The sequence below is a fragment of the Erinaceus europaeus genome, chromosome 12 (genome assembly GCF_950295315.1).
Source record: "Erinaceus europaeus chromosome 12, mEriEur2.1, whole genome shotgun sequence".
NCBI classification, from domain to species: Eukaryota; Metazoa; Chordata; class Mammalia; order Eulipotyphla; family Erinaceidae; genus Erinaceus; species Erinaceus europaeus.
The window spans coordinates 64,674,611-64,698,413 of NC_080173.1; the positions used below are offsets into that span (position 1 = coordinate 64,674,611).

Genomic DNA, 23,803 nt, shown 5'->3' on the forward strand with positions numbered 1-23,803 from the left:
TCTGGGCCCCTTTGTCAAAGATTAGATGTCCATAGGTGTGGGGCCTCATTTCTGGGCTCTCAATTCTATTCTACTGGTCAGTGTGTCTGTTCATGTTCCAGTACCAAGCAGTTTTGATGACAATGGCCCTATAATACAGTTTGAGATCTGGGAGTGTGATGCCTCCGGTTCTGTTCTTTTTTCTCAAGATTGTTTTGGCAATTCTAGGTCTTTTCTGGTTCCAGATAAACATTTGTAGCATTTGTTCTATTCTCCTAAAAAATGTGCTTGGGATCTTGATGGGGATAGCATTAAATTTGTAGATGGCTCTGGGTAATATATTCATTTTGATGATGTTAATTCTTCCAACCCATGAACATGGAATATCTTTCCACTTCTTTGTGTCTTTTCTGCCTTACAGTCTAATAAAAAAAAAGGCAGTATAAATGGAAATTAAAGTGTGTATTTCTTATTTATGTGATTAAATTAAAAAATTAAAATGAAATGGGGTGCTGGGAGTGTACATATCACCCTGCACAAAAATCCCGGTTCAAAGCCCCACTCCCCACCTGCAGGTATGAAGCTTCATGAGCAGTGGAGCAGTGCTGCAGGACTCTCTCTCCTCTGTCTCTCTCCCTGTTTCCCTGTCTCTTTCTGTTGCTCACCCTCTATAAAAAAAAAAAAAAAAACTTGGCTGCCTCATATGTGGAACACAGGATTGAAACACATAAACTTGCTGAAAACAAGCAAAAGCAGAAAAATAGCCAAACCACAAACTATTTCTAAGATTTTATGAGAACTCTGGTTATTGGTGGAGGTGGTAATTGGGGAGCACAAAACTTTGGTGGTGGTTGTGATGTGATACGCTACCCCTATAATTTTATAACCTTGTGACCCACTATTAAATCACTAATAAAATTTTTAAAAATGACTGCTGGATCAGTGGAGTTATGTGGCTATAGAGCCCCGGCATAAGCCTAGTGGCAAATAAATAAGTGATTCTATTTTTTGTGTGTGCATATTTTTATTTTGGATGGAGATAGAAAAGGGAGAGAGAGAGAGAGAGAGAGAGAGAGAAAGAGAGAGAGAGAGAATCTGCAACACTGCTTCACCACTTACAAAGCTTTTCCCTTGCAGGTAGGGACCAGGGGCTGGAACATGGGTCCTTGTGCACTGTGATGTGTGTGTTCAACCAGGTGCTACACCACCCAGCCCTATAAAAAAATAGTCTCTAGGCAGTCGGGTGGTAGCGCAGCAGGTTAAGCGCAGGTGGCGCAAAGCACAAGGACCCTCACAAGGATCCTGGTTCGAGGGGAGTTGGGCTGTAGCGCAGCGGGTTAAGCGCAAGTGGCGCAAAGCAAAAGGACCGCCATACGGATCCCGGTTCGAACCCCGGCTCCCCTCCTGCAGGGGAGTCACTTCACAGGCGGTGAAGCAGGTCTGCAGGTGTCTATCTTTCTCTCCTCTCTATCTTCCCCTCCTCTCTCTATTTCTCTCTGTCCTATCCAACAACGACAACAACAATAATAACTACAACAATAAAACAACAAGAGCAACAAAAGGGAATAAATAAATAAAATAAATATTAACAAAAAATTTAATTAAAAAAAAAGGATCCTGATTCGAGCCCTCAGCTCCCCACCTGCAGGGGAGTCACTTTACAAGCGGTGAAGCAAGTCTGCAGGTGTCTATCTTTCTCTCCCCCTCTGTCTTCCCCTCCTCTCTCAATTTCTCTCTATCCTATCCAACAACAACAACATCAATAACAACAACAGTAACTACAACAATAAAACAACAAGGGCAACAAAAGGGAATAAATAAATATTTTAAAATATTTTCAAAAAAATAGCCCCTAATTAATGACATTTCAACTTCGTTCAAAAGCTACTTATGTGTTTAATTCATATATGATTTAGATATAAATTAGAAAAGGATTCTGTTTTTATCTGTAAGTGTATATAATCTGTACTTGGCTATCTAAGAGGAAAATTAACAAGCCTGTCTGTATGAAAATGCATTACAGGGGCCCGGCAGTAGCGCACCAGGTTGAGTGCACATAGTACGAACTTCAAGAACCTGCACAAGGATCCCGGTTTGAGCTCCTGGCTCCCCACCTGCAGGGTGGGTCACTACTGCAGATGTCTTTCTCTGTCCCTCTCTATCTTCCTCTTCCCTCTCGATTTCTCTCTGTCTTATCCAAAAAAAAAAAAAAAAAATTGACAAAATGGCTCTGGAGCAGTGGATTCATAGTGTAGGCACTGAGCCTCAGCAATAACCCTGGAGGCAAGAAAAGAAAGAAAATACATTGCTTGGTATGGGAGGTGGCACACCTAGTAGAGGACACATGTTAGAATACACAAGGACCCGGGTTCAAGCCACCCTACCCCAACCATAGCAGGACAGTTTTGGAAAACTGAGGAATGTGGCAAGCTGATACTGGAAAAATTGTTCTGGCAGACACTAAAAGTAAAAAAATGTGGATGACTTTTCTGCTTCAGCAAATTTAGCTGAGCAGACAGTAGCTCTTCTGTGGTTACCTCCCCTTGGCTTCCCTTGTGCGTTTCTTCCTCTTTTGCTCTTTCCAGTTAGTAAGAAACCCTCCTGTGTGTGGGTCCCAATCAGTGTGACATACATATATGTGACCATGTCGTTTTGAAGAACCAGAAAATGTACAAAATGACAAATCTGCCTTTGGTCAAGGTCCAGAATCTGGCTGAATACCCTCTGGGCCTGCCACCATCAATAAGCCTTCTTCCTGCTAACAGCCTCAGCTGTCCTGCCTCTTCCTATAACACAACCTGCAGGGGGGAAGACACGCGAGTAGTGAAGCAGTACTAAACTTGTCTCTCTCGCTCCCCTCACCTCCACCTCCCCTCTCAATTTCTGTCTCTATCCTAAATAAATAAATATGAAAAAATACATTGCTTGAAGGTAGTAGTGGAAATTATATATATTTGTCCTTGAACTACATTTGAGAGACCTAACAGATTATTTTGACTTTAAGAGAGTCAGTCCATATGAATAAGATTCTTTGTCTTTGAAATTATAATAAACTGAGAGACAGACAGACAGTTGGGTCGGGTGTTAGCACAGTGGGTTAAGCGCACAGTCTGAAGCACAAAGACCCACGCAAGGATCCCGGTTCAAGCCTCTGGTTCCTCACCTGCAGGAGGTCTCGCTTCACAAATGGTGAAGCAGGTCTGCAAGTGTTTAACTTTCTCTCCTCCTCTCTGTCTTCCCCTTCCCTCTCAATTTCTCTTTGTCCTAACCAATAAAAAAATATAAATAAATAAAAATAAATGGCCTCCAGGAGCAGTGGATATGTGGTGCCAGCGTGGAGCCCCAGCAATAACCCTGAAGGCAAAAAAAGAGTGTCAGTCCAGGGACCTGGAAATAGCTCCTTGTAGAGCATGCCCCTTACCATGCATGAGGCTCTGGGTTCAAGTCCTAGAATCATATAGCACCAGGAGGCAGGGGGATCTGTGCACAGTGGATTGGTATTTTAGTATTTCTCTTGTTTCTCTGTGCCTGTTTCTCCTTCTCTAAATAAGAAATGAGAAAAATTAAAAAGTTGAGTCGGGAACTTTTTAACAATGGTGTTATATATGTCCTGAGTTTATTCCCCAGTGCCTCAGAAAAAGGCATTCCCCCCAAATGACACATGTTGCAAAAGCTAAACTATTTTAATCATGATCTGCTTCAGCAATGTTTTCAACATAATAAAATCTGTAACCCCTGTTCTCCAGACTACCATAGTATTGGTTTTCTTTCTTTTTTTAAAATATATTTTATTTATTTACTATTGTACAGAGACAGAGAGAAATTGAGAGGGGAGGGGAAATAGAGAGGGAAAGAGACAGAGAGACACCTGCGGACCTGCTTCACCCCTCGTGAAGCTTTCCTCCTTCAGGTACGGACCAGGGGCTTGAACGTGGGTCCTTGCACACTGTAATGTGAGTGCTTAGCCAGGTTCGCCACCACCTGGCCCCCCCTTTTTTAATATATTTTATTTATTTACTATTGTACAGAGACAGAGAAATTGAGAGGGGAGGGGAAAGTATTGGTTTTCCTCACATATTCACTATATAATATTTTTGCCAAACTTTAAAACTTTCTGTGTTAGCATCTTTGTATCTCGTAATTGTGTGAAAAATTATGAAAGAAAATGATTAGGGTGGGGGTAAATGGCATAATGGTTATGCAAAGAGACTCTTATGCCTGAGGTTCCAAAGTCCCAGGTTCAGTCTCCCGCACCCCCATAATCCAGAGTTGAGCAGTGCTCTGGTTTAAAAAAAAAAAAAGGTTTGCTATGGTATTGGCATTACTCGTCTGAAACAGCACACATTTTAATGATAATCTTATACTTGAGTTGTATCAAGTATTTTCTGATGTGACTGTTAAAATGCATTTGCAATTCCGATTTTTCAGAAATAGTCATTTTTCACTTTCCGTTCAGAATCAAAACCATAAGAAGCTTTCTGACACATAGGAAAAGCTAGTGTGGGTGAAGAGTCTAGCTTGATGTTTTACATCTAAGCTATTAGTCAGCTAATCCTCCTTCTGACTTCACTGAAAATATTTTCATCCTGTCTGACAAAAAGTAAAAAACTGCATTAAAATGTATTACTGATGACACATTAATGAGACTAATGGCTCTTGCCTTATTTCTCTAAAGTATTTCATATTCTTACCTTTGGTGAACCTAGATCCAGATAACAAGTATACCAATGATCTCTCTCTCTCTCTGCCTTAAAAAGGGTGGGGGGCAGCAAACAAGCTCACTTGGATAGTGTGCTGCTTGGCCATGTGCACTATATCCTCCCTAACCCTCCCCCCCTTTTTTTTTAACTTCAGGACATTAGATTACAATAAAGGGATTCAAGTTTTCAAGTTATTTATTTTTAAAATTTTATTTGACCAGAGCACTGCTTAGCTCTGGCATATGGTGGTGCAGGGGATTGAACCTGGAACTTTGGAGCCTCAGGCATGAGAGTCTCTTTGCATAACCATTATGCTATCTACCTCTGCCCAGGATTCAGGTTATTTTTATTTTTTTTAGTGACATATTTATTTATTTAACAAGAGAAAAAACAGAATCATGGGATACATGGTCTTTTATGATAGTGCCCTGTCACAGTAGGGCTTATCCATGTAGTATCTGGTATCAACCATTTATTTCTTTTATGGCTAGTTATTGTATGACTTTATTGCCTTTTATTTAACCATTATTAGTTAATGAATATTTGGTTGTGTCTACTTTTTTTTAAAAAAAGAATTTGTTTATTTATTCATGAGAAAGATAGGAGGAGAGAAAGACCCAGACATCACTTTGGTACAAGTACTGCTGGGGATTGAACTTGGGGCCTCACGAGTCCGATGCTCTATCCACTGCGCCACCTCCCGGACCACTGGGTCTACTTTTTTTTGGCTATAATGAATAACACTGTTATGAACATTTCTGTACAGGTTTTGGTGTGGACATGTTTTCTTTTTTATCATTTTCTTGGGAGGTAATGGTTTACAGTATGTACAGAAATTGTACAGTTTACAACTGTACAATTTCTCACCACCCTGTAATAGATGTCTGCAAAGCACTCTTAGCCTCAACTTAGGTCCTTTGCCACCATCATGCACTGGACTCTGATGCCCACTCCCCCTCTTCCCTTCCCCATCTTTCCCAGAGTCCTTTGCCTTACAGCAATACACCACACCCAGTCCAAGTTTCGTTTTGTGTTTTCCCTTTTCCCTTTCTGTTCTTGTTTCTTAAATTCCACCTGTGAGTGAGATCATTCAGCATTTGTTCTCTTTTTGGCTTATCTCCCTTAACATGATTCCTTCACGTCTCATACAAGATAAGGCAAAGGAGGTGACTTCATTGTTTTGAATGGCTGATATGTTCCATTATACATATATACCACACCTTTCTTTTTGAATTTTTTTTTTTAGTTATCTTTATTTATTTACTGGATAGAGACAGCCAGAAATCAAGAGGGAAGAGTGTGATAGAAAGGGAAAGAGACAGAGAGACACCTGCAACACTGCTTTACCACTCGCAAAGCTTTTCCCCTGCAGGTGGGGACTGGGGGTTTGAACCCGGTTGGTTCTTACACATTTCATTGTAACATATGCACTCAACCAAGTATGTCATCACCCAGCCCCTATACCTTAATTTTTCTCCCTTTAAATTTATTTGTTTGTTTTTTTGCCTGCAGGGTTATTACTGAGGCTCAGTGCCTGCACTATGAATCCACTGCTCCTGGAGGCCATATTTTCCAATTTTTTTGTTATTGTTATTGTTGGATAGGACAAAGAGAAATTGAGAGAAGTGGGGAAGACAGAGAGGGGGAGAGAAAGACAGACACCTGCAGATCTGTTTCACCACTTGTGAATGACCCCCTCCCCGTAGGTGGGGAGAGGGTAGTTCAAACCGGGATCCTTGCACTTTATTCTAATTCGCTTAACCCGGTGGGATTGTCCCTACCACAACTTTCTGAATCACTCATCTGTCACTGGGCTTCTGGGTTGCTTCCACGTTTTGCCTATTACAAATTGTGCTGCTATGAATATGGGTGTGCAGAGATATCTCTGACAGGTGTTTTTGTTTCCTTTGGATGAATCCCCAGGAGAGAAATTGCTTGATCAGAGTAGGTCCCATTTCTAGGGTTTTAAGAACATCCAGACTGTTTTCCACAGGGGTTGGATCAATTTGCATTCCCACCAGTCGTGTAACATCAACACTTGTTTCAGTCCTTTCTAATGTATGACATTCTCACAGGTGTGAAGTGGTGTCTCGTTGTTGCCGTTATTTGCCTGTCTCTGATAATCAGTGACTTTGAGCATCCTTTCTTATGTCTGTTGGCCCTCTGGATCTCTTCTTTGGGGAAGATTCTGTCCATGTCCTCTCCCCATTTTTAGGAAGACAGTACCTACCTCTCTGCATAGTGGGTGTGAAATGGTTTCTCTCTGTGCTTTTGAGTAACATTTTCCTAATAATTTATGATGCTGGGCATATTTTCGTGTCCTATTTGTGCATCTTTGGAAATATACACATTCAGATTCATTTGAAAATTGAAGTTTTTTTTTATTGAATTCTACAAGGTCTTGACACATTCCAGATACCTCATCAAATATATGACTTGTAAGTATTTTTCAACATATCGGTTGACTTTTCACTTTCTAAATTTTTTAAAATCTTTATTTATTGGATAGAGACATCTAGACATTGAGAGGAAAGGGTTGGGGGATAGATAGAAAGGAAGAGAGACAGACACCTACAGTCCTGCTTCACCACTCATGAAGCTTCCCCCCAGCAGGTAGGATCTGGGTTCTTTGCATTGTAACATGTACACTCAACCAGATGTGCCACTGCCCAGCCCCTCTTTTCACTTTCTTGAATTAAGTTGTGGTAGAATCAGTTTTGGTGGGAGTCGGGCGGTGGCACAGTGGGTTAAGCGCATGAGGCGCAAAGCACAGGAACCAGCGTAAGGATCCCAGTTCGAGCCCCCGGCTCCCCACCTGCAGGGGAATCGCTTCACAGGCGGTGAAGCAGGTCTGCAGGTGTCTATCTTTCTCTCCCCTTCTCTGTCTTCCCCTCCTCTCTCCATTTCTCTCTGTCCTATCCAACAACGAATTGCGTCAACAAGGGCAATAATAATAACCACAATGAAGCTACAACAAGGGCAACAAAAGGGGGGGAAAATGGCCTCCAGGAGCGGTGGATTCATGGTGCAGGCACCGAGCCCAGCAATAACCCTGGAGGAGGGAAAAAAAAAAAGAACCAGTTTTGGTGTAATCCATTTTAGCCTTCTAGTTTTTGTTGTTGTTGTTGTTTTGTTTTGTTTGCCTCCAGAGTTATCACCGGGGCTCGGTCCCTGCACTACAAATCCACTGCTTCTGGAGGATAGATATTTCTTCCATTTTGTTGTCCTTCTTGTTGTTGTCACTGTTATTATTATTTTTTATTTTTATGTTATTATTTATTATTATTTTATTTAATTTTGAGAGAGATGCAGCAAGAAAGACACAGCAACACCAGAGTTCTGGCTTATGGTGGTGTGGGAGATTGAACCTGGGACTTTAGAGCCTCAGGCATGACAGTCTCTTTGCATAACCATTATGCTATCTACCCCCATCCTTGTTATTGGTATTGTTGTTGTCATTATTGCTATTGCTGTTGGATAGGACAGAGACAAATGGAGAGAGAAGGGGAAGACAGAGGGGGAGAGAAAGAAAGACACCAGGTAGTTTGAGAGGTGGGTAAAGCATTGGACTCTCAAGCATGAGGTCCTGAGTTCAATCCCCGGCAGCACATATACCAGAGTGATGTCTGGTTCTTTCTGTCTCTCCTAACTTTCTCATAAATAAATAAAATATATATTTAAAAAAATAATAAAGATAGACACCAGCAGACCTGCTTCACTGCTTGTGAAGCAACCCCTCTGCAGGTTGGAAGCCGGTGGCTGGAACCGGGATTCTTACTCAGGTCCTTGCACTTAGCCATATGTGCTTAACACAGTGCACTACTGCCCAGCCCCCTAGTTTTTGTTTTGTTTGTTTTTGTTTTTTCAGTGATTTAATAATGATTAACAAGATTGTGGGATAATTCCCACCACCAGAGTTCCACATCCCATCCCCTCCATTAGAAGCCTCCCTATTCTTTATCCCTCTGCGAGTATGGACCAAAGATCTTTCCCATATTTGGGAACTACTCTCTTCCCTGATTCAGCTTTCTAGTCCTGTTCCCAACTTGGACACCATCTGCCTAGACAATACCTTTAGCCCACCTGCATGTTAGCTGTCAGGATCAGGCAAAAATGAGTAAAGTCATGGGCCCCCGGAATATACCTAAAATAGACTTCCTAGCTTTTTCCAAAATGGAGGCCCCCAAATCACATCTGCTATATTCTTAACTTTGGGTTCCTGATTATTAAACAATTTGTTCTATTTTATATTTTTATTGATTTAATTATGATCAACAAGTCAGGGATAAGAGGGGGTACAATTTTATACAATTCCCAATACCAAAGCTCCACATCCCATCCCCTCCATTTGAAGCTTTCCTATTCTTTATCCCTCTGGGAGTATGGACCCAGGATCTTTAATGCTTTTCAGCCACCAAGTTGCATATGCTACTATGAGGCCAACTTGACTTCCCTGGGCAGACAGCCTCACCAGTGTGTCCTGGAACCCCATCTCTCCAGAGCCCTGCCCCGCTAGGGAAAAATGGAAACAGGCTAGGAGTATGGATCAACCTGCCAATGCCCATGTTCAGAGGAGAAGCAATTACAGAAGCCAGACTTTCCACCTTCTGCATCCCATATAGATCCTGAATCCATACTCCCTTAGGGATAAAGAATAGGAAAGCTTAGCTTCCAGTGGAGGGGATGGGATGTGGAACTCTGGTGGTGGGAATTGTATGGAATTGTACCCCTCTTATCTTACGGTCTTGTCAAACATTATTAAATTTTTTAAAAAGTGCCAGTCTCGGGAGTCGGGCTGTAGCGCAGCGGGTTAAGCGCAGGTGGCGCAAAGCACAAGGACCGGCATAAGGATCCCGGTTCGAACCCCGGCTCCCCACCTGCAGGGGAGTCGCTTCACAAGCGGTGAAGCAGGTCTGCAGGTGTCTATCTTTCCCTCCCCTTCTCTATCTTCCCCTCCTCTCTCCGTTTCTCTCTGTCCTATCCAACAACGACGACAACAACAATAATAACTACAACAATAAAACAAGGGCAACAAAAGGGAATAAATAAATAAAATAAAATATTAAAAAAATAAAATAAAATAAAGTGCCAGTCTCTTAACCTTACCCAGCTTTTGTAGTTTTTTGTTTTTTTGTTTTTGTTTTTACTTTATTTGACAGGGCTTTTAGGTTTTTTTTTCCTTTGGCTTAATATTTAGTAAAACTATTTCCAAATCCATGTTTATGAAGTTTTGCTCCTATATTTTAAGACAATTTTAAGGGTTTAACTCTTAAATTTAGGTCTCTGATCCATTTTGTGTAATTTTTTTTTTTTTTGTAAATTTTGTACTTGGTAAATTTGTTATTATTATTTTTTTACTTTTATTTTGTATTATTTACCAGAGCACTGCTCATCTCTGGCTTATGGTGGTTTGGGGGATTGAACCTGGGACTACGAAACCTCGGGCATGAGAGTCTCTTTGCATAACCATTATTTTGTATAACCTAAATTTTATACTTTTTATGAGAGCTTAACTAGATTATTTTATGTGTGAATGTCCAATCCAGCCATCCGCCATCCCAGCATTTGTTGAAAAGTCTTTTTTTTTTTAATATTACTTATTCCCTTTTGTTGCCTTTGTTGTTTTATCATTGTAATTATTGATGTTGTCGTTGTTGGATAGGGCAGAATGAAATCAAGAGAGGAGGGGAAGATAGAGAGGAGGAGAGAAAGATAAACACCTGCAGACCTGCTTCACTGGTTGTGAAGCGACCCCCCTGCAGTTGGAGAGCCCGAGGCTCAAACTGGGATCCTTACAAGGGTCTTTGCACTTTGTGCCATGTGCACTTAACCCGCGCAACCGCAGACTCCCTTTTTTTTTTTTTTTAACTAGAGCACTGCTCAACCCTAGCTTATGGTGGCACGAGGGATTGAACCTGGGACTTTGGAGCCTCAGGCATGAGAAGCTGTTTGCATAACCAATATGCTATCTACCTCCTCCCGTGTTGTTGGTTTTTTTTAAATTGTCTTCACACCCAGTCAAGTCAGTGATTACTTACAGGCTAAATTCAGTAACCATTCCCCTTTATTTTATTTGACTTCTCATTAATAGTACTAACACAATCAGGTCATCTCCTTCTTCTAACATACTCCGGGGTTATTGCTGGGGCTTGGTGCTTGCACCATGAACCCACTGCTCCTGGAGGGCTTTTTTTTTTCTTTCCCCATTTTTGTTGCCCTTGCTGTTGTTATTATTGTTATTGTTGTTGGATAGGACAGAGAGACATCGAGAGAGGAAGGGGGAGAAAGACACCTGCAGACCTGCTTCGCCGCCTATGAAGCGACTCCCCTCTGCAGGCGGGGAGCCGGGGTTCGAGCCAGGATCCTTGCGTTGGTCCTTGCGCTTCGCCCCATGTGTTCTTAACCCGCTGCGCCACTGCCCGACCCCCCAGATTTTTATTTTTCAATTTAAAAAATTTATTTCTTCATTTTAAAAGATGAAGATAGTTGAAAAAAATTTAAAACATAATAAATTTTTATTGCAATTATTTGACCCAAGAATTTAGATTAGGCAAAGTAAGGTAAGCCCATCTCTCTTTCAGAATGTCTGGGACCTCAGAAGATTAAGGGTGAGGACCGGTACTATCTGAAGTCTTGTGCAACTCCTGTCATGCAACTGATAACAGCTATAGCCTGGGAGTCTCAGTTTACCTCCACATGAGCCTGTCCATTTGGATTCTGCATGTGGGCTAGTTTGTGCTTCCTCACAGCATGGTGGCTGGAGGCTAAGAGCAAGTAATGGAGGTACTGGGTAGAGGAAGGCTAAGGAGGAATAAGAGAAAGCCGGAGGGAAGTCATGTAGTCTTTCGTGACCAACCCTCCAGAAGTCATACAGCATCACATTTTATTTTCATCAAAGTCAAAAGGGAAAGCAGACTCTGCCTCTTTGTGTGGAATACTAATGTTCTTAAGAACATTAAATCAAATATCATTATCGCCTTTTTAGAAAATTGGTCTGTTCTGGCCAAATAATTCACATTCTTCCCACACTCCAAAGGACACTCAAACATTTGCCCCACAGTCTCCTAAAATTTCATCCCATTATGGCGTTTAGGCTCAGACTTGACGTTCAGGAACTCGGTGAGACCCTCTACATGTAGGCAAGATTCTTTGGGTGTAATTTCTTTTTTTCTCCTTTATATAATTTTTTTAATATTAAAAATTTTTAATATTTATTTATCGGGGTGGGGGTGAAAAATAAAAATATATATTTATTTGTTATTGGATAGAGACAGAGAAGTGTAGGGACTGGATGGTGGCTTACTCAGCTGCGTGCATGTATCATGGTGAACAAGGACTTGGGTTCAAGCCACCAGAGTACCACCAGTGGGAGGGGAGAAGCTTCACAAGCACTAAGTGTCCTTCTCTCTCTCTCTAATTTATTTATTTATTATTGGATAGAGACAGCAAGAAATTGAGAAGGGATTGGGGAGATAGAGAAGGAAAGAGTCAGAGAGACACCTACAGCCCTGCTTCACCACTCATAAAGCTTTCCCCCTGCAGGCAGGAACCAGGGGCTTGAGCCTCGGTCCTTGAGCATGTAATGTGTGTGCTTAGCCAGGTGCGCCACCACCAGACCCCTATTAAATTTTATTTGTTTACCATACTAGATAATTTCAGTATTGGGTCAGGAAGATAATTCACCTAAGAACACACTTGCTTTGCTGGATACTCAACCACGTTCAAGTCTGGCCTCCCTGGCACGGGGCGGGGGGGGGGGGGTGTTCAGTGTCTTGCTCTCACTCCCTCTCACTGTTTGTCTGTCTCTAGTTCTTTCTATCTGAAAAACTGGCCTGGAGTAATGAAGCCCCAGTAATGGCAATAAATATATAAGTATATAAATAAATAACCTGGGGAAATAGAGCTTCACTCCACCATCTTAAGTCGTACTGTGCCAGCCATCCAAGCTCTAAAGCCGTCTCATCAGTGTCCCTCCTCTATTCCTTCCACTCCTTTTCCCTTTGCAGGCTGTTAACTACATTTTTCACAGTCTAAATATTATTTCGTTGTATTTTTCCAGTTCATTAACTTTGGTTATTTATATTCCACATGGATGAAAGCAACTGGTAATTGTCTTTTATTTCTTGACTGATTTCACTTAGCTTAATCACCTCAGTATTCCATGTACACTGTGGAAAAAGGCACGATTACCTCTTTAAAAAAATAATTGAGTGGCTACAGAGTTTTGGTGGTGGGAATTGTGTGAAGTTGTACCCCTCTTATCCTATGGTTTAGTCATTGTTTCCTTTTTATAAATAAAAACTTAAATAAAAATGATAAAGTTGAAAAAATAATTGAGTGGCATCCCATTAAGTACACATATACTACAGCTTTCTTTTTTCATTAGTCCCTTGATGGCATTTCATGTTTTGACTATCGCTGCTATGAACATAGGGGTAGAAATATTCTTTCGAATTAATGATTTCCACATACACATGAGTGTCTAGGAATGGTTTATGTTACATCATATGGCCTTTCCATTCCTGCTTTTTAAAAAAAAACTCTCCATGCAATTTCATATAGAGGCTGCCCCAATTATGTTCCCACCAGCAACTTGAAAATTGCCTTCTTCCTCACACTCATCAACCTTTTCTGTCTCCAGCCTCTTTTCTTCCTTTTTCATTTTTGTCTTCTCTCTTTCTTCCTCTCTCTCTCCACTATCACTAGGACTCCATGCTTGCACAACTGCACCATTCTCAGGGCCTTTTTTCTTTCTTCATTTTCTTTTCCCTTCCCTTTCCCTTTCTCTTCTCTTTCTCTCTCCATCTCTCTCTCTCTTCTTATGGGAGGTAATCAGAGAGATAGAAGGGGCAAAGGGAGTCAGAGAGACCTACAGTGTTGCTCCAGCTCCCCTCCTGCATCTGAGGACCAGAGACTTGAACCCAAGGCCTGGTGCATGATAATACGTGTGCTCTAGGGAGTTGGGAGGTAGCACAGTGGGTTAAGCGCACGTGGCGCAAAGCGCAAGCCACCCTCATGGCACGGCATGCACCCTTAATAGTGAGCTATTTCTCAGACCCCATTTCCATACTTTTTTTTTTTTAAGTTAGAGACAGGCAGAGAGAAAGTGAAAGAGATGGGGCCAGTGGTGTCACATCAGGTTAAGCACACATTGTGTGCAAGGACCAACGCAAGGATCCAGGTTTGAGCCCCTGGCACCTCACCTGCAGCAGGAGCACCTCACAAGCAGTGAAACAGCTCTTCCTCTCTCTCTCTCCCTCCCCTCTCAAGTCCTCTCTGTCCTGTTGAATAATAAATACATAATAATAATAAAAAACAGGAAAAGACAAAGTGGTTGATTTGTAGTGCCGACACTGAGCCCTAGCAATAACCCTGGGGGCAAAAAAGAAAGAAAATCTAGCTAACCATTTGGTATCTTCACCAAAATACTCACATGTATTTCCAACTTAACATGCTCAGATGAACTTGTATTCTCTACTACTCCTTTTTTCTCCACAAATCTGTTCGTTTACTGTTTTCTCCACCTAAGTGCCACCATTAAAACTACTTGCTCAGACTAAAATCCTGCCTTAATGCTTTTTTTTTTTTTAAAAAAAGCTCTTATTTATTTATCTATTTATTGGATAAGGACAGAGAGAAATGGAGAGAGGAGGGGAAATAGAGAGGGAGAGAGACCCCTGCAGCCCTGCTCCACCACTTGGGAAGCTTTCCCCCTGCAGGTGGGGACCGGGAGCTTGAACCTGTGCCTTTACGCACTGTATTGTGTGCACTTAACCAGGTGCATCACTGCCTGGCCCCGACTTAATTCTTTCTTTAAGGAAAGGGTTTTTTTCCCAAGCCCTATTTTATTTGTGATTAGTAGTGGTTTATAAGATTATAAGGTGGGAGGCAGGTGGTAGCACAGCAGGTTAAGCGCAGGTGGTGCAAAGCGCAAGTGTAAGGATCTTGGTTCGAGCCCTCAGCTCCCCACCTGCAGGAGAGTCGCTTCACAAAGTAGGTCTGTAGGTGTCTATCTTTCTCTCCCCCTCTGTCTTCCCCTCCTCTCTCCATTTCTCTCTGTCCTATCCAACAACGACGACATCAGCAACAACAACAACAATAATAACTACAATAATAAAGCAACTAGGGCAACAAAAGGGGAAAAAAAAAATCGTAAGATTCCAGGCCATAGTTCCACACCCACCACCAAAGCTCTGTGTCCCGACCCTCCCGGCAGTAATCACCATAGTTCTCACAAAGTCTTAGAGACTTTTTCTTCTGTTTTTTTTTTTTTTTCAGCCTTAATTCTTTCACCACCTTATCTCTCTATAGCCAATCATTAGCAACATCTATATCTTCTTTCTCCTAAATAAGTTCCTTTTTTTTCAGTCTCGAATTATAACAGTCTATTGAATTACAACAATCAACAATAGATTGGTTATTCTCCATTCTTCTTCCTTCCAGTTTCATTTGACATGGCAAGTTGAAAATTGTTTAATTATTTATTTTTTACTGAGAGAGACACACACACACAGAGAACCAAATCACCACTCTAGGATATGCAGTACTGGGACCAAACTCGGGATCTCATGATTGTACATTCATTGCTTTACCCACTGTGCTACCTCTTGGGTTGCACAAAGTGGTATTTTAATTAATATGTCTGGTTATTGCATTCTATTCACCTTTTAAAAAAATATTTTGTATTTATTTATTTTGGATAGAGACAGAGAGAAACTGAGAGGGGAGGGGAGATAGAGAGGAAGAGAAACAACACCTGCAGTACTGCTTCACCACTTGGGAAGCTTCCCTCCACTCCCATCCCCCACAGGTGGGGGGAGGGGGCTGGAACCTAGATCCTTGCATTCTGTAATGTGAGTGCTTTACTAGGTGAGCCACTGTCTGGCCCCCTCAGTCACCATTTTTAAGGAATTTCCATGACACAGAGGAAAATCTGAATTCCTTACCATTGTTAAAAGGTCCATATAACTGGTTTTTGCCTGTCCCTCTGACTTGCCACTTTCTATTTTACCCAATATATTTCATCTTAAGATCTCTGAACTTTGGGGAGTTGGGCAGTAGCGCAGGTGGTGCAAAGCACAAGGACTGGTGTAAGGATCCCGGTTCAAGCCCCCGGCTCCCCACCTGCAGGGGAGTCAATTCACAAGCAGTGAAGCAGGTCTGCAGGTGTCTATCTTTCTCTCCCCCTCTCTGTCACGCCCTCCTCTTCTCCATTTCTCTCTGTCCTATTCAACAACGGCAACATCATCATCAACAACAACAATGATAACTACAACAATGAAAACAGCAAAGGCAACAAAAAGGGAAAATGAATAAGTAAATATTTTTTAAAAATTTTTTTTAAATCTCTGAATTTTCAGTTTCTTGAATATATCCAGCTTTTGCAAAAGGTTCATGCTTATGGTAGTTTTTCTGCTTGAAATATTCTCTCCCAACTTCTCCACTGCCACATAAATCAGTCTCATTTTTAATGGAATGGCATTGCTGACCATTCCAACTAGGTGTCCCTCTCTATTATTTTCCATTGCTGTGTCATATTTACTTACATTATAGAACTTATCCCACTGGCCCAGGAAGTGGTCCAGTGGCTTGACTTGGAAACATGAGTTCAGTTACCAGCATTACATGAAATAGAGTGATGAAATAGATAGATTTTGAAGGAAAAGTCTATTCATTTTTTTTTCCTCACTGGGGCTTCAATGCGACAAGCTGACTTTTTCAGATCAAAAGACAGAGAGGTAGACAGACCAGGACACTGAATGTTCCTTTAATATGGCAAGGGCTGGTCTAAACGTGGATCATGCACATGAAAAAACATAAAACAGTTTTAAGTGAAATCTTATTCATGATTTTTTCATCTGTCTGTCTAGCTGTATTATAAACTCATATTAAGTCAGAAGTCAGGACTGTTATTCACCAATACATGTTCAATGCTTAGCAGAGTACCTAACACATAATATAAACTCAATAAATTTACTGGCTATTGTGTAAAGGTATACTTTTGTTTTGAGATATGTTAGTGCTCATAATGCTAAATATATCATTTCCTAATTTTTGCTGAAAATAGTCTTTTTTTTTTCTTTTTTCAGTAATTGCCCTTCTTTTTTGGCTGCTGCTTTAGCAAGAGCTACATCAGATGAAGTCCTTCAGAGTGATCTGTCTGCTCATTATATCCCAAAGGAAACGGATGGCACAGAAGGGACTGTGGGTGAGGACCTTTGCACATTATCTGTTTTAAAATACTAACATCTTGTGTAGTGGTTTGCAGAGAATGTCTACAAAATACTAAGTCTAATTGCATTATATAATGGTAGCAGTGGAGAAAAATAAAAAGAAGTAAAGGAACAAAAATATACATAAATTTTGAAAATATGTGAAGGTAGATAGCATAATGGTTATGCAAAGAGACTCTTAAGCCTGAGGCTCCAAAGTCCCAGGTTCAATCCCCAGCACCACCATAAGCCAGAGCTGAGCAGTGCTCTGGTAAAAAAGGAAAGAAAAAAAAAAGGTATTTGGAACAAGAGACTACCATTACAGGGTAATGTCATAAATAATATCTGGATAAACAGAACTAGTATAGTCATAAATATGAAGGAAACTGAAAAGAGGAGTTAGAGGAGGGAGTTTCAGCAAAACCACTATTAAAATATTTATCTTTCTTTAAATAATCCAAGTAAAGGGGTTGGGTGTTAGTGCACCTGGTTGAGTGCACACATTACAAAGTGCAAAAATCAGGGCCAGGTGGTGGCACGCTTAGTGAAGAGCACACATTGTAGTGCACAATGACCCAAGTTCAAGCCCCTGGTCCCTGCCTACAGGGGAGAAGCTTCACAAGTGGTGAAGCAGGGCTGCCGGTGTCTCTCTCTGTCTTTCCCTCGCTATCTTTCACTCCCCTTTCAATTTCTTTGGTCTCTATCTAATAATAAATATTTTTTTTAAAAGTGCAAAAACCCAGGTTTGAGCTCTACTCCCCACTTGAAGAGGTAAAGCAAGTCTTTGGGTCTCTCTCTCTCCTGCCCCCTCAATTTCTCCATCCTATTAAATAAGAAAGAAGGGGGGAAAGAGAAGACAGAAAGGCCACTGAGAGCAGTGGATTTGCAGTGCTGGCAGCGAGTCTCAGTGATGACCCTGGTGGAAATAGAAAAAAAATGCTCAAGTCAGATATAAAATACAGGAAATCTGTTGAAACAAAATACCTTTTTAAATTTGCATCTACCAGTAAGTAGAGATCTTTGACCAGCTTGACCCGCTAGAGCACAGAACAGAAGCTACAGGCTCAGTCCCGGGCATAAACTTATACCATATTCAAGCAGTGCTTTGTTCTCTCTCTCCTCTCTCACTAATAATAATTGAGTAAATAAATCAATCTCTTTATGAAAATTATGTTACGTGTGATTTGTTTGTTTGTTTGTTTGTTTGTGTTGGTGCCAGGGCTTTGAGTATGTTCAGTTTGAACTGACAGTTCCCAATAGACTTTTGTTCATTTTAGATCAGGTAGGAGGTGGGGGGGGGAGAGACTGGGTGGTGGCGCACCTGGTTGAGTTCACATGTTACAATGTGCAAGGCCTAGGATTAAGCCCCCTAGTCCCCACCTGCAGAAGGAAAACTTCATGAGTGGTGAAGCAGTGCTGCAGGTGTCTCTTTGACTCTCTCCTTTGCTCTATCCCCTTTCCTCTTGATTTCTAGTTGTTTCTATCAAATGAATAAATAAAAAAAAATTTTTTTTAAGAGAGAAAAGAAGAGGCAGAGGGAAAGCAGAAAGAGGAGGGGCAAGAGGAGGAGGAGGAGGATGGAAGTGTTACAGCACCCTGCCACCATTTGTGGAGCTTCCCCTGGTGCCTTGGTGCCCCCATGTGGTGCTGGGTTTTGAATTCATAACTTCAAGTTTGGTAAGGAACACACTCTGCTGGGGGAGTTATCGCACAGTCTGTTTGACCTGAATGTATGGGTTACTGTACTAGTGATCCTTTTCTGGGCACATTATGAGTCTTTACTTATTACAGAAGGCATATCTATCAATGTACTAGGCTTTACATATTTGAGAGGTTCTAAAAAGAAGTGTTCCCAATGTTCTATTTTATGTTAGCTACTTAAAGATGGCACTTAAGATCATGTGGTAAGTTACTCAGTGCTTCTGAATCTCTTCCATGTGTAGAAAATGTATATGGTGTACTAATAAATTTTCTTTTTTTCTTTTATTAAAAAATAATAAAAATAAAAAGAAGTGTTCCTTTTTTTAAATATTAGGGAATTACTATTCAAAATTGTTAAGTCATTTGAATATTTCATTCCATTTGTTCTATTTTAAGGACTTACTTTTAAATATGATGCATGTGGAGCAAAGCATGTTAATGAATTAGAGTAGCTAGTTTCTACAGTGTGTGAGGCAAAGATAAGTTAGCGTTCTTATTCTACCATCATGTCCCTAGATCATTTTTTTTTCCTCCTCCAGGGTTATTGCTGGGCTCGGTGCCGGCACCATGAATCCACCACTCCTGGAGGCCATTTTTTCCCCCCTTTTGTTGCCCTTGTTGTAGCTTCGTTGTGGTTATTATTATTGCCCTTGTTGACGCAATTCGTTGTTGGATAGGACAGAGAGAAATGGAGAGAGGAGGGGAAGACAGAGAAGGGGAGAGAAAGATAGACACCTGCAGACCTGCTTCACCGCCTGTGAAGCGACTCCCCTGCAGGTGGGGAGCCGAGGGCTCGAACCTGGATCCTTACGCCGGTCCGTGCGCTTTGCGCCACATGCGCTTAACCCACTGCACCACCGCCCGACCCCCCACCTAGATCATTTTTTAAATAATTTTTGTTAGTTATTCATAGTTTGTTATCTTTAGATCATTCTGACAGAAAACTGGCAAGGAAGGAATTCCTCTGCTTATTTGTACTGAGAGTGATTGATTCACTTGGAACCAAATTGGAGTCAAATTGGATGAAATTCCTGCTACAAAGCATTGGTCTTCCCTCTGATACTGATGCATAAAGTAAAAAAAAAGAAAAAGAAAAAGAAAAAAACCCTGTAATGAAAAAATGAAGGAGATTAAATTTTGTTTCACCGCAACCAGCGTGGTGGCTGACTCAGCTCTAGCTCAGTACAGTGACATTAACGACTGATGAGTAATTTACAGCTGTGAGGGGGTGGACTGCTACTTTGGACAATTTTCTCTTTTTCTCACCCTTTTTTATTTTATTTTTCCATTTGAACAGCAATTATTTATATACTGATTTCTCCAGCACTCCCTGCAGGAGGAGAATACTTAATATTGCAAGACTGAAGTGTTGCCCAACATGGCTCCTTGGGGAAAATTTCCTGAACCCCAAAGAGACAGTAAAAGTGAATTAATGGGTTTTTCTTGGGTGAATATTACTGGTTATTTTGCTTTTGTGTTTTTCCAGGAGTTTGCCCAGTAATGTGCCCATGCCATTGGTATAATTCAGAATGGTCTATTATAATTCTAACCATTGGCAAATCCTTAATCGATGTAACCTCAATCTCTTCAGGATATATCGTGTTTATTCACTAGAATGGAAAATGAACAAACTGAATAAGGACTTTTGCCACTGACTTTAAGGAACCAAAATGTCCACCAAAGTGCCTTTTGTTTTTCTCTTCTTGTTTCCCAAAACAAATTTTAAAAATATTCCTAAATTTAAATTCTTTATGTATTTATGTTAGGGAACACAGTGTTTGCTAAATGATCTTGTATATATCTGTTGGTATAGATTTAGTTTGCCTGTCCAGACAACTTAAAATTAATTTGAAATTACCAATGTAAAAATTAAACACAAGAAACAGGAAATGATAATCAATACAGAGAACATCAAAAGAACTATAGAAATTGTGTGTAAATAAATTTGAAAACCTGTTGTTTGTTTTTCCTAGAGAATGCAAATTGACAAACTCATTGTCCTTTGGGGAAGATAACCCCTTGACAATTTTCTCAATCTCTTTTTAGGTAATCTTCCCCAAAGGACAAACAGTAGATAAATCTACAAGTGAAGAGATAATCAAAAACATATCATTCCAGTGCTTTTAAAGTGACTTGCCTACTTGTATAGAGAAAGAACTCTGTATAGAGTAACACTGATGCTCTTCGCAGCATCTGTTCTGAGAGTGAAGACCATTCTCCGCAATCAGCCTGTCACATTGAGAGAATGTCTTGAAGGGACATCTTTCTGAAGGGACACACAGTTATTATGAAGGGAGGGCTCCAGGGGCACCTTGCAGAGGGACTTCAGTCACATCAGTGTGGAGCTCAGTTTCCTGGGAAAGAAACAGAAGAGGATCTGGGTTGACAAGTGGTGGGGAAATAAAAAGGAACTAGCTACTGTTCACACTACCTGTGGTCATGTACAGAACAAGTTCAAGGGTGTTACAAAAGGAGGTCTGTGTATGCTCACTTCCCCCATGGTTATTCACGAGAGTAGGTCTCTTACTGAAGTCTGAAATTTCTCAAGAGAAAAGTACAAACACGGTTTGAACGAGGTCAGATAGTTTGTTTAGTGTCTCAAGCCTAGAAAGATGAATTAATTCTTGAAGGAAATGGCATTAAACTTACAGCAAGTTCAGCTGCTTTGATTTGCCAATTTACAACGATCAAAAACAAGAATATCGGGGGCCCAGCTGTGGTGCATCCAGGTAAGTGCACATAGTATGAAGTGCAAGGATCTAGGTTTGAGTCCCCGGCTCCCCACCTGCAGGGGGGTCGCTTCACAGGTCTGCAGGTATCTCTCTGTCTCTCTCCTTCACTGTCATCCTCTCCCCTATTTCTTTCTGTCCTATCCAATAAAAAATGGCAGAAAAAAAAAAGTGGCCACAGAAGCAGTGGATTTGTAGTGCAGGCACCGGGCCCCTAGAGGAAAAAAAAAGTGTGTAATTTTCTATTTGGTTCTTATGTTTCTGAAAGAGGAGCACTTTTGACAGATTAATGAATAAGAACTTTATTGTTCTACACAAATGGCAATATATGGTATGATTTCAAAAATCATTTTGCTAGGGAGCTGGGCAGTAGCGCAGTGGGTTGGGTGCACAAAGCGCAAGGACCAGCGTAAGGATCCCAGTTCCAGCCCCCGGATCCCCACCTGCAGGGTGGAGGTGGGGTCAGTTCACAGGCAGTGAAGCAGGTCTGCAGGTGTCTTTCTCTCCCCCTCTCTGTCCTCCCCTACTATCGATTTCTCTCTGTCCTATGCAACAACAGCAATGGCAAAAATAACAATAACAACAAGAATGGGAAAAATGGCCTCCAGGAGCAGTGAATTTGTAGTGAATTTGCAGGCACCAAGCCCCAGCAAAAAAAAAAAAAAAAAAAAATCCTGGAGGCAAAAAAAAAAAAAAATCACTTTGCTGAGAAAATGATGATTTACATGTTTGTTGTCACAGGGGTACAATTCCATATCTCCCCAAAATGGATGCCTTCACAGCTCCTGCCTCCATCATACTACTATCCTCTACAGACCTACTTTGGTACTTTAAAGATTAAATGAAAGGTCTGGGGGAAAAACAATCACACTGATACAAAACCTTCCTAGAATTTAAAAAAAATAAAAAAATTAAAAAGGAGTCGGGCAGTAGCGCAACAGGTTAAGCGTACATGGCGCAAAGCACAAGGATAGGCATAAGGATCCCGGTTCGAGCCCCCAGCTCCCCACCTGCAGGGGGGGTCGCTTCACAAGTGGCAAAGCAGGTCTGCAGGTGTCTTTCTCTTCCCTCTCTGTCTTCCCCTCCTCTCTCCATTTCTTTCTGTCCTATCTAACAATAACATCAATAACAACAACAATAAAAAACATGGGCAACAAAAGGGAATAAATAAATAATATTTAAAAAAAGAAAAAGAAGGAAAAGAAAGGAAATAAGAGACCAGTACTAGTACACAGTGTAAAAATAATCTTACTTACATATCTCTATATTGTGTACAACACTTAATTCATCTGGTGATTAGAGTCTCTCATATGCTGTACTAGGGAAACATCAGTGAAACAAAACAAAACACTTAGGAAGTTTATTAGCATTATTTATATATTACTAGGTCAAAAGAAAGAATAGTAATTCCTAAAAGGATATAAAACATTTTATGAAACCCAATATCTATTCCTTTTTTTTTTTTTTACCAGAACACTGCCTTATCGTGTTGTGTGTGGGGGTTGAACCTGTGACTTTGGAGCCTAAGGCATCAAAGTCTCTTTGCACAACTATTATGCCATCTACCCCTGCCCCCGTTCCTAATTTTTAAAATATAGTTAATAAAGTAGAACTATTTTTAAATTTTATTTATAAAAAGGAAATACTGACAAAACCATAGGATAAGAAGGTTACAACTCCACACTATTCCCACCCCCAGAACTCCATATCTCGTCCCCTCCCTTGATAGCTTTCCTATTCTTTACCCCTCTGGGAGTATGGACCCAAGGTCATTGTGGGATGCAGAAGGGGGAAGGTCTGGCTTCTGTAATTGCTTCCCTGCTGAACATGGGTGTTGACAGGTCGATCCATACTCCCAGCCTATCTCTCTCCCTTTCCCTAGTGGGGCAGGGTTCTGGGGAAGCAGAGCTCCAGGACACATTGGTGGGGTTGTCTGTCCAGGGAAGTCTGGTTGGCATCATGCTAGTTATCTGGAACCTGGTGGCTGAAAAGAGAGTTAACATACAAAGCCAAACAAATTGTTGACTAATCATGAACCTAAAGGCTGGAATAGTGCAGATGAAGAGTTGGGGGTGGGGGGTCCTCCATTTTGTAGATAGCTAGTAGGAATATTTTAGTTATATTCCAAAGGGCCCATGACTATACTGGTTTTTTTTTTTTTTTTCCCTGAGCCTGAAATCTGAAATTCAAGTGGATCCAAGTTATTCTCTGGGGAAATGATGTCATGGCTGCATAAAGGAACAGAAAGCTGGATCAGGGAAGAGAGTAGCTCCCAAATATGGGAAAGGTGTTATAGGTATTGTTGACTGTAAACCCCATCAATTTGATCTGGGGCGCATATTCAGCTTAGGAGCCTATGTGACCTCTGCATCCCTGTAGATCTGAGCTCACATTCTGTGGTCATGAGTAGGAACATTCCAAGCTGCCCCAATATCAGGACCCATCTTCCTCACAATAGAACTATTGAATTGATGGTTACATC

At 41.1% G+C, this 23,803-nt stretch overlaps 1 protein-coding gene across 1 annotated transcript in view; it reads left to right on the forward strand.

Annotated features, from left to right (window-relative positions):
- Positions 1 to 23,803, forward strand: part of PPM1E (protein phosphatase, Mg2+/Mn2+ dependent 1E) — a 199,061-nt gene that overhangs the window by 136,616 nt on the left and 38,642 nt on the right. The window contains exon 2 of the mRNA XM_060203846.1: positions 16,769 to 16,887. Within this exon, the coding sequence (XP_060059829.1) occupies positions 16,769 to 16,887 (119 nt within the window). The remainder of the gene's footprint in view (positions 1 to 16,768; positions 16,888 to 23,803) is intronic.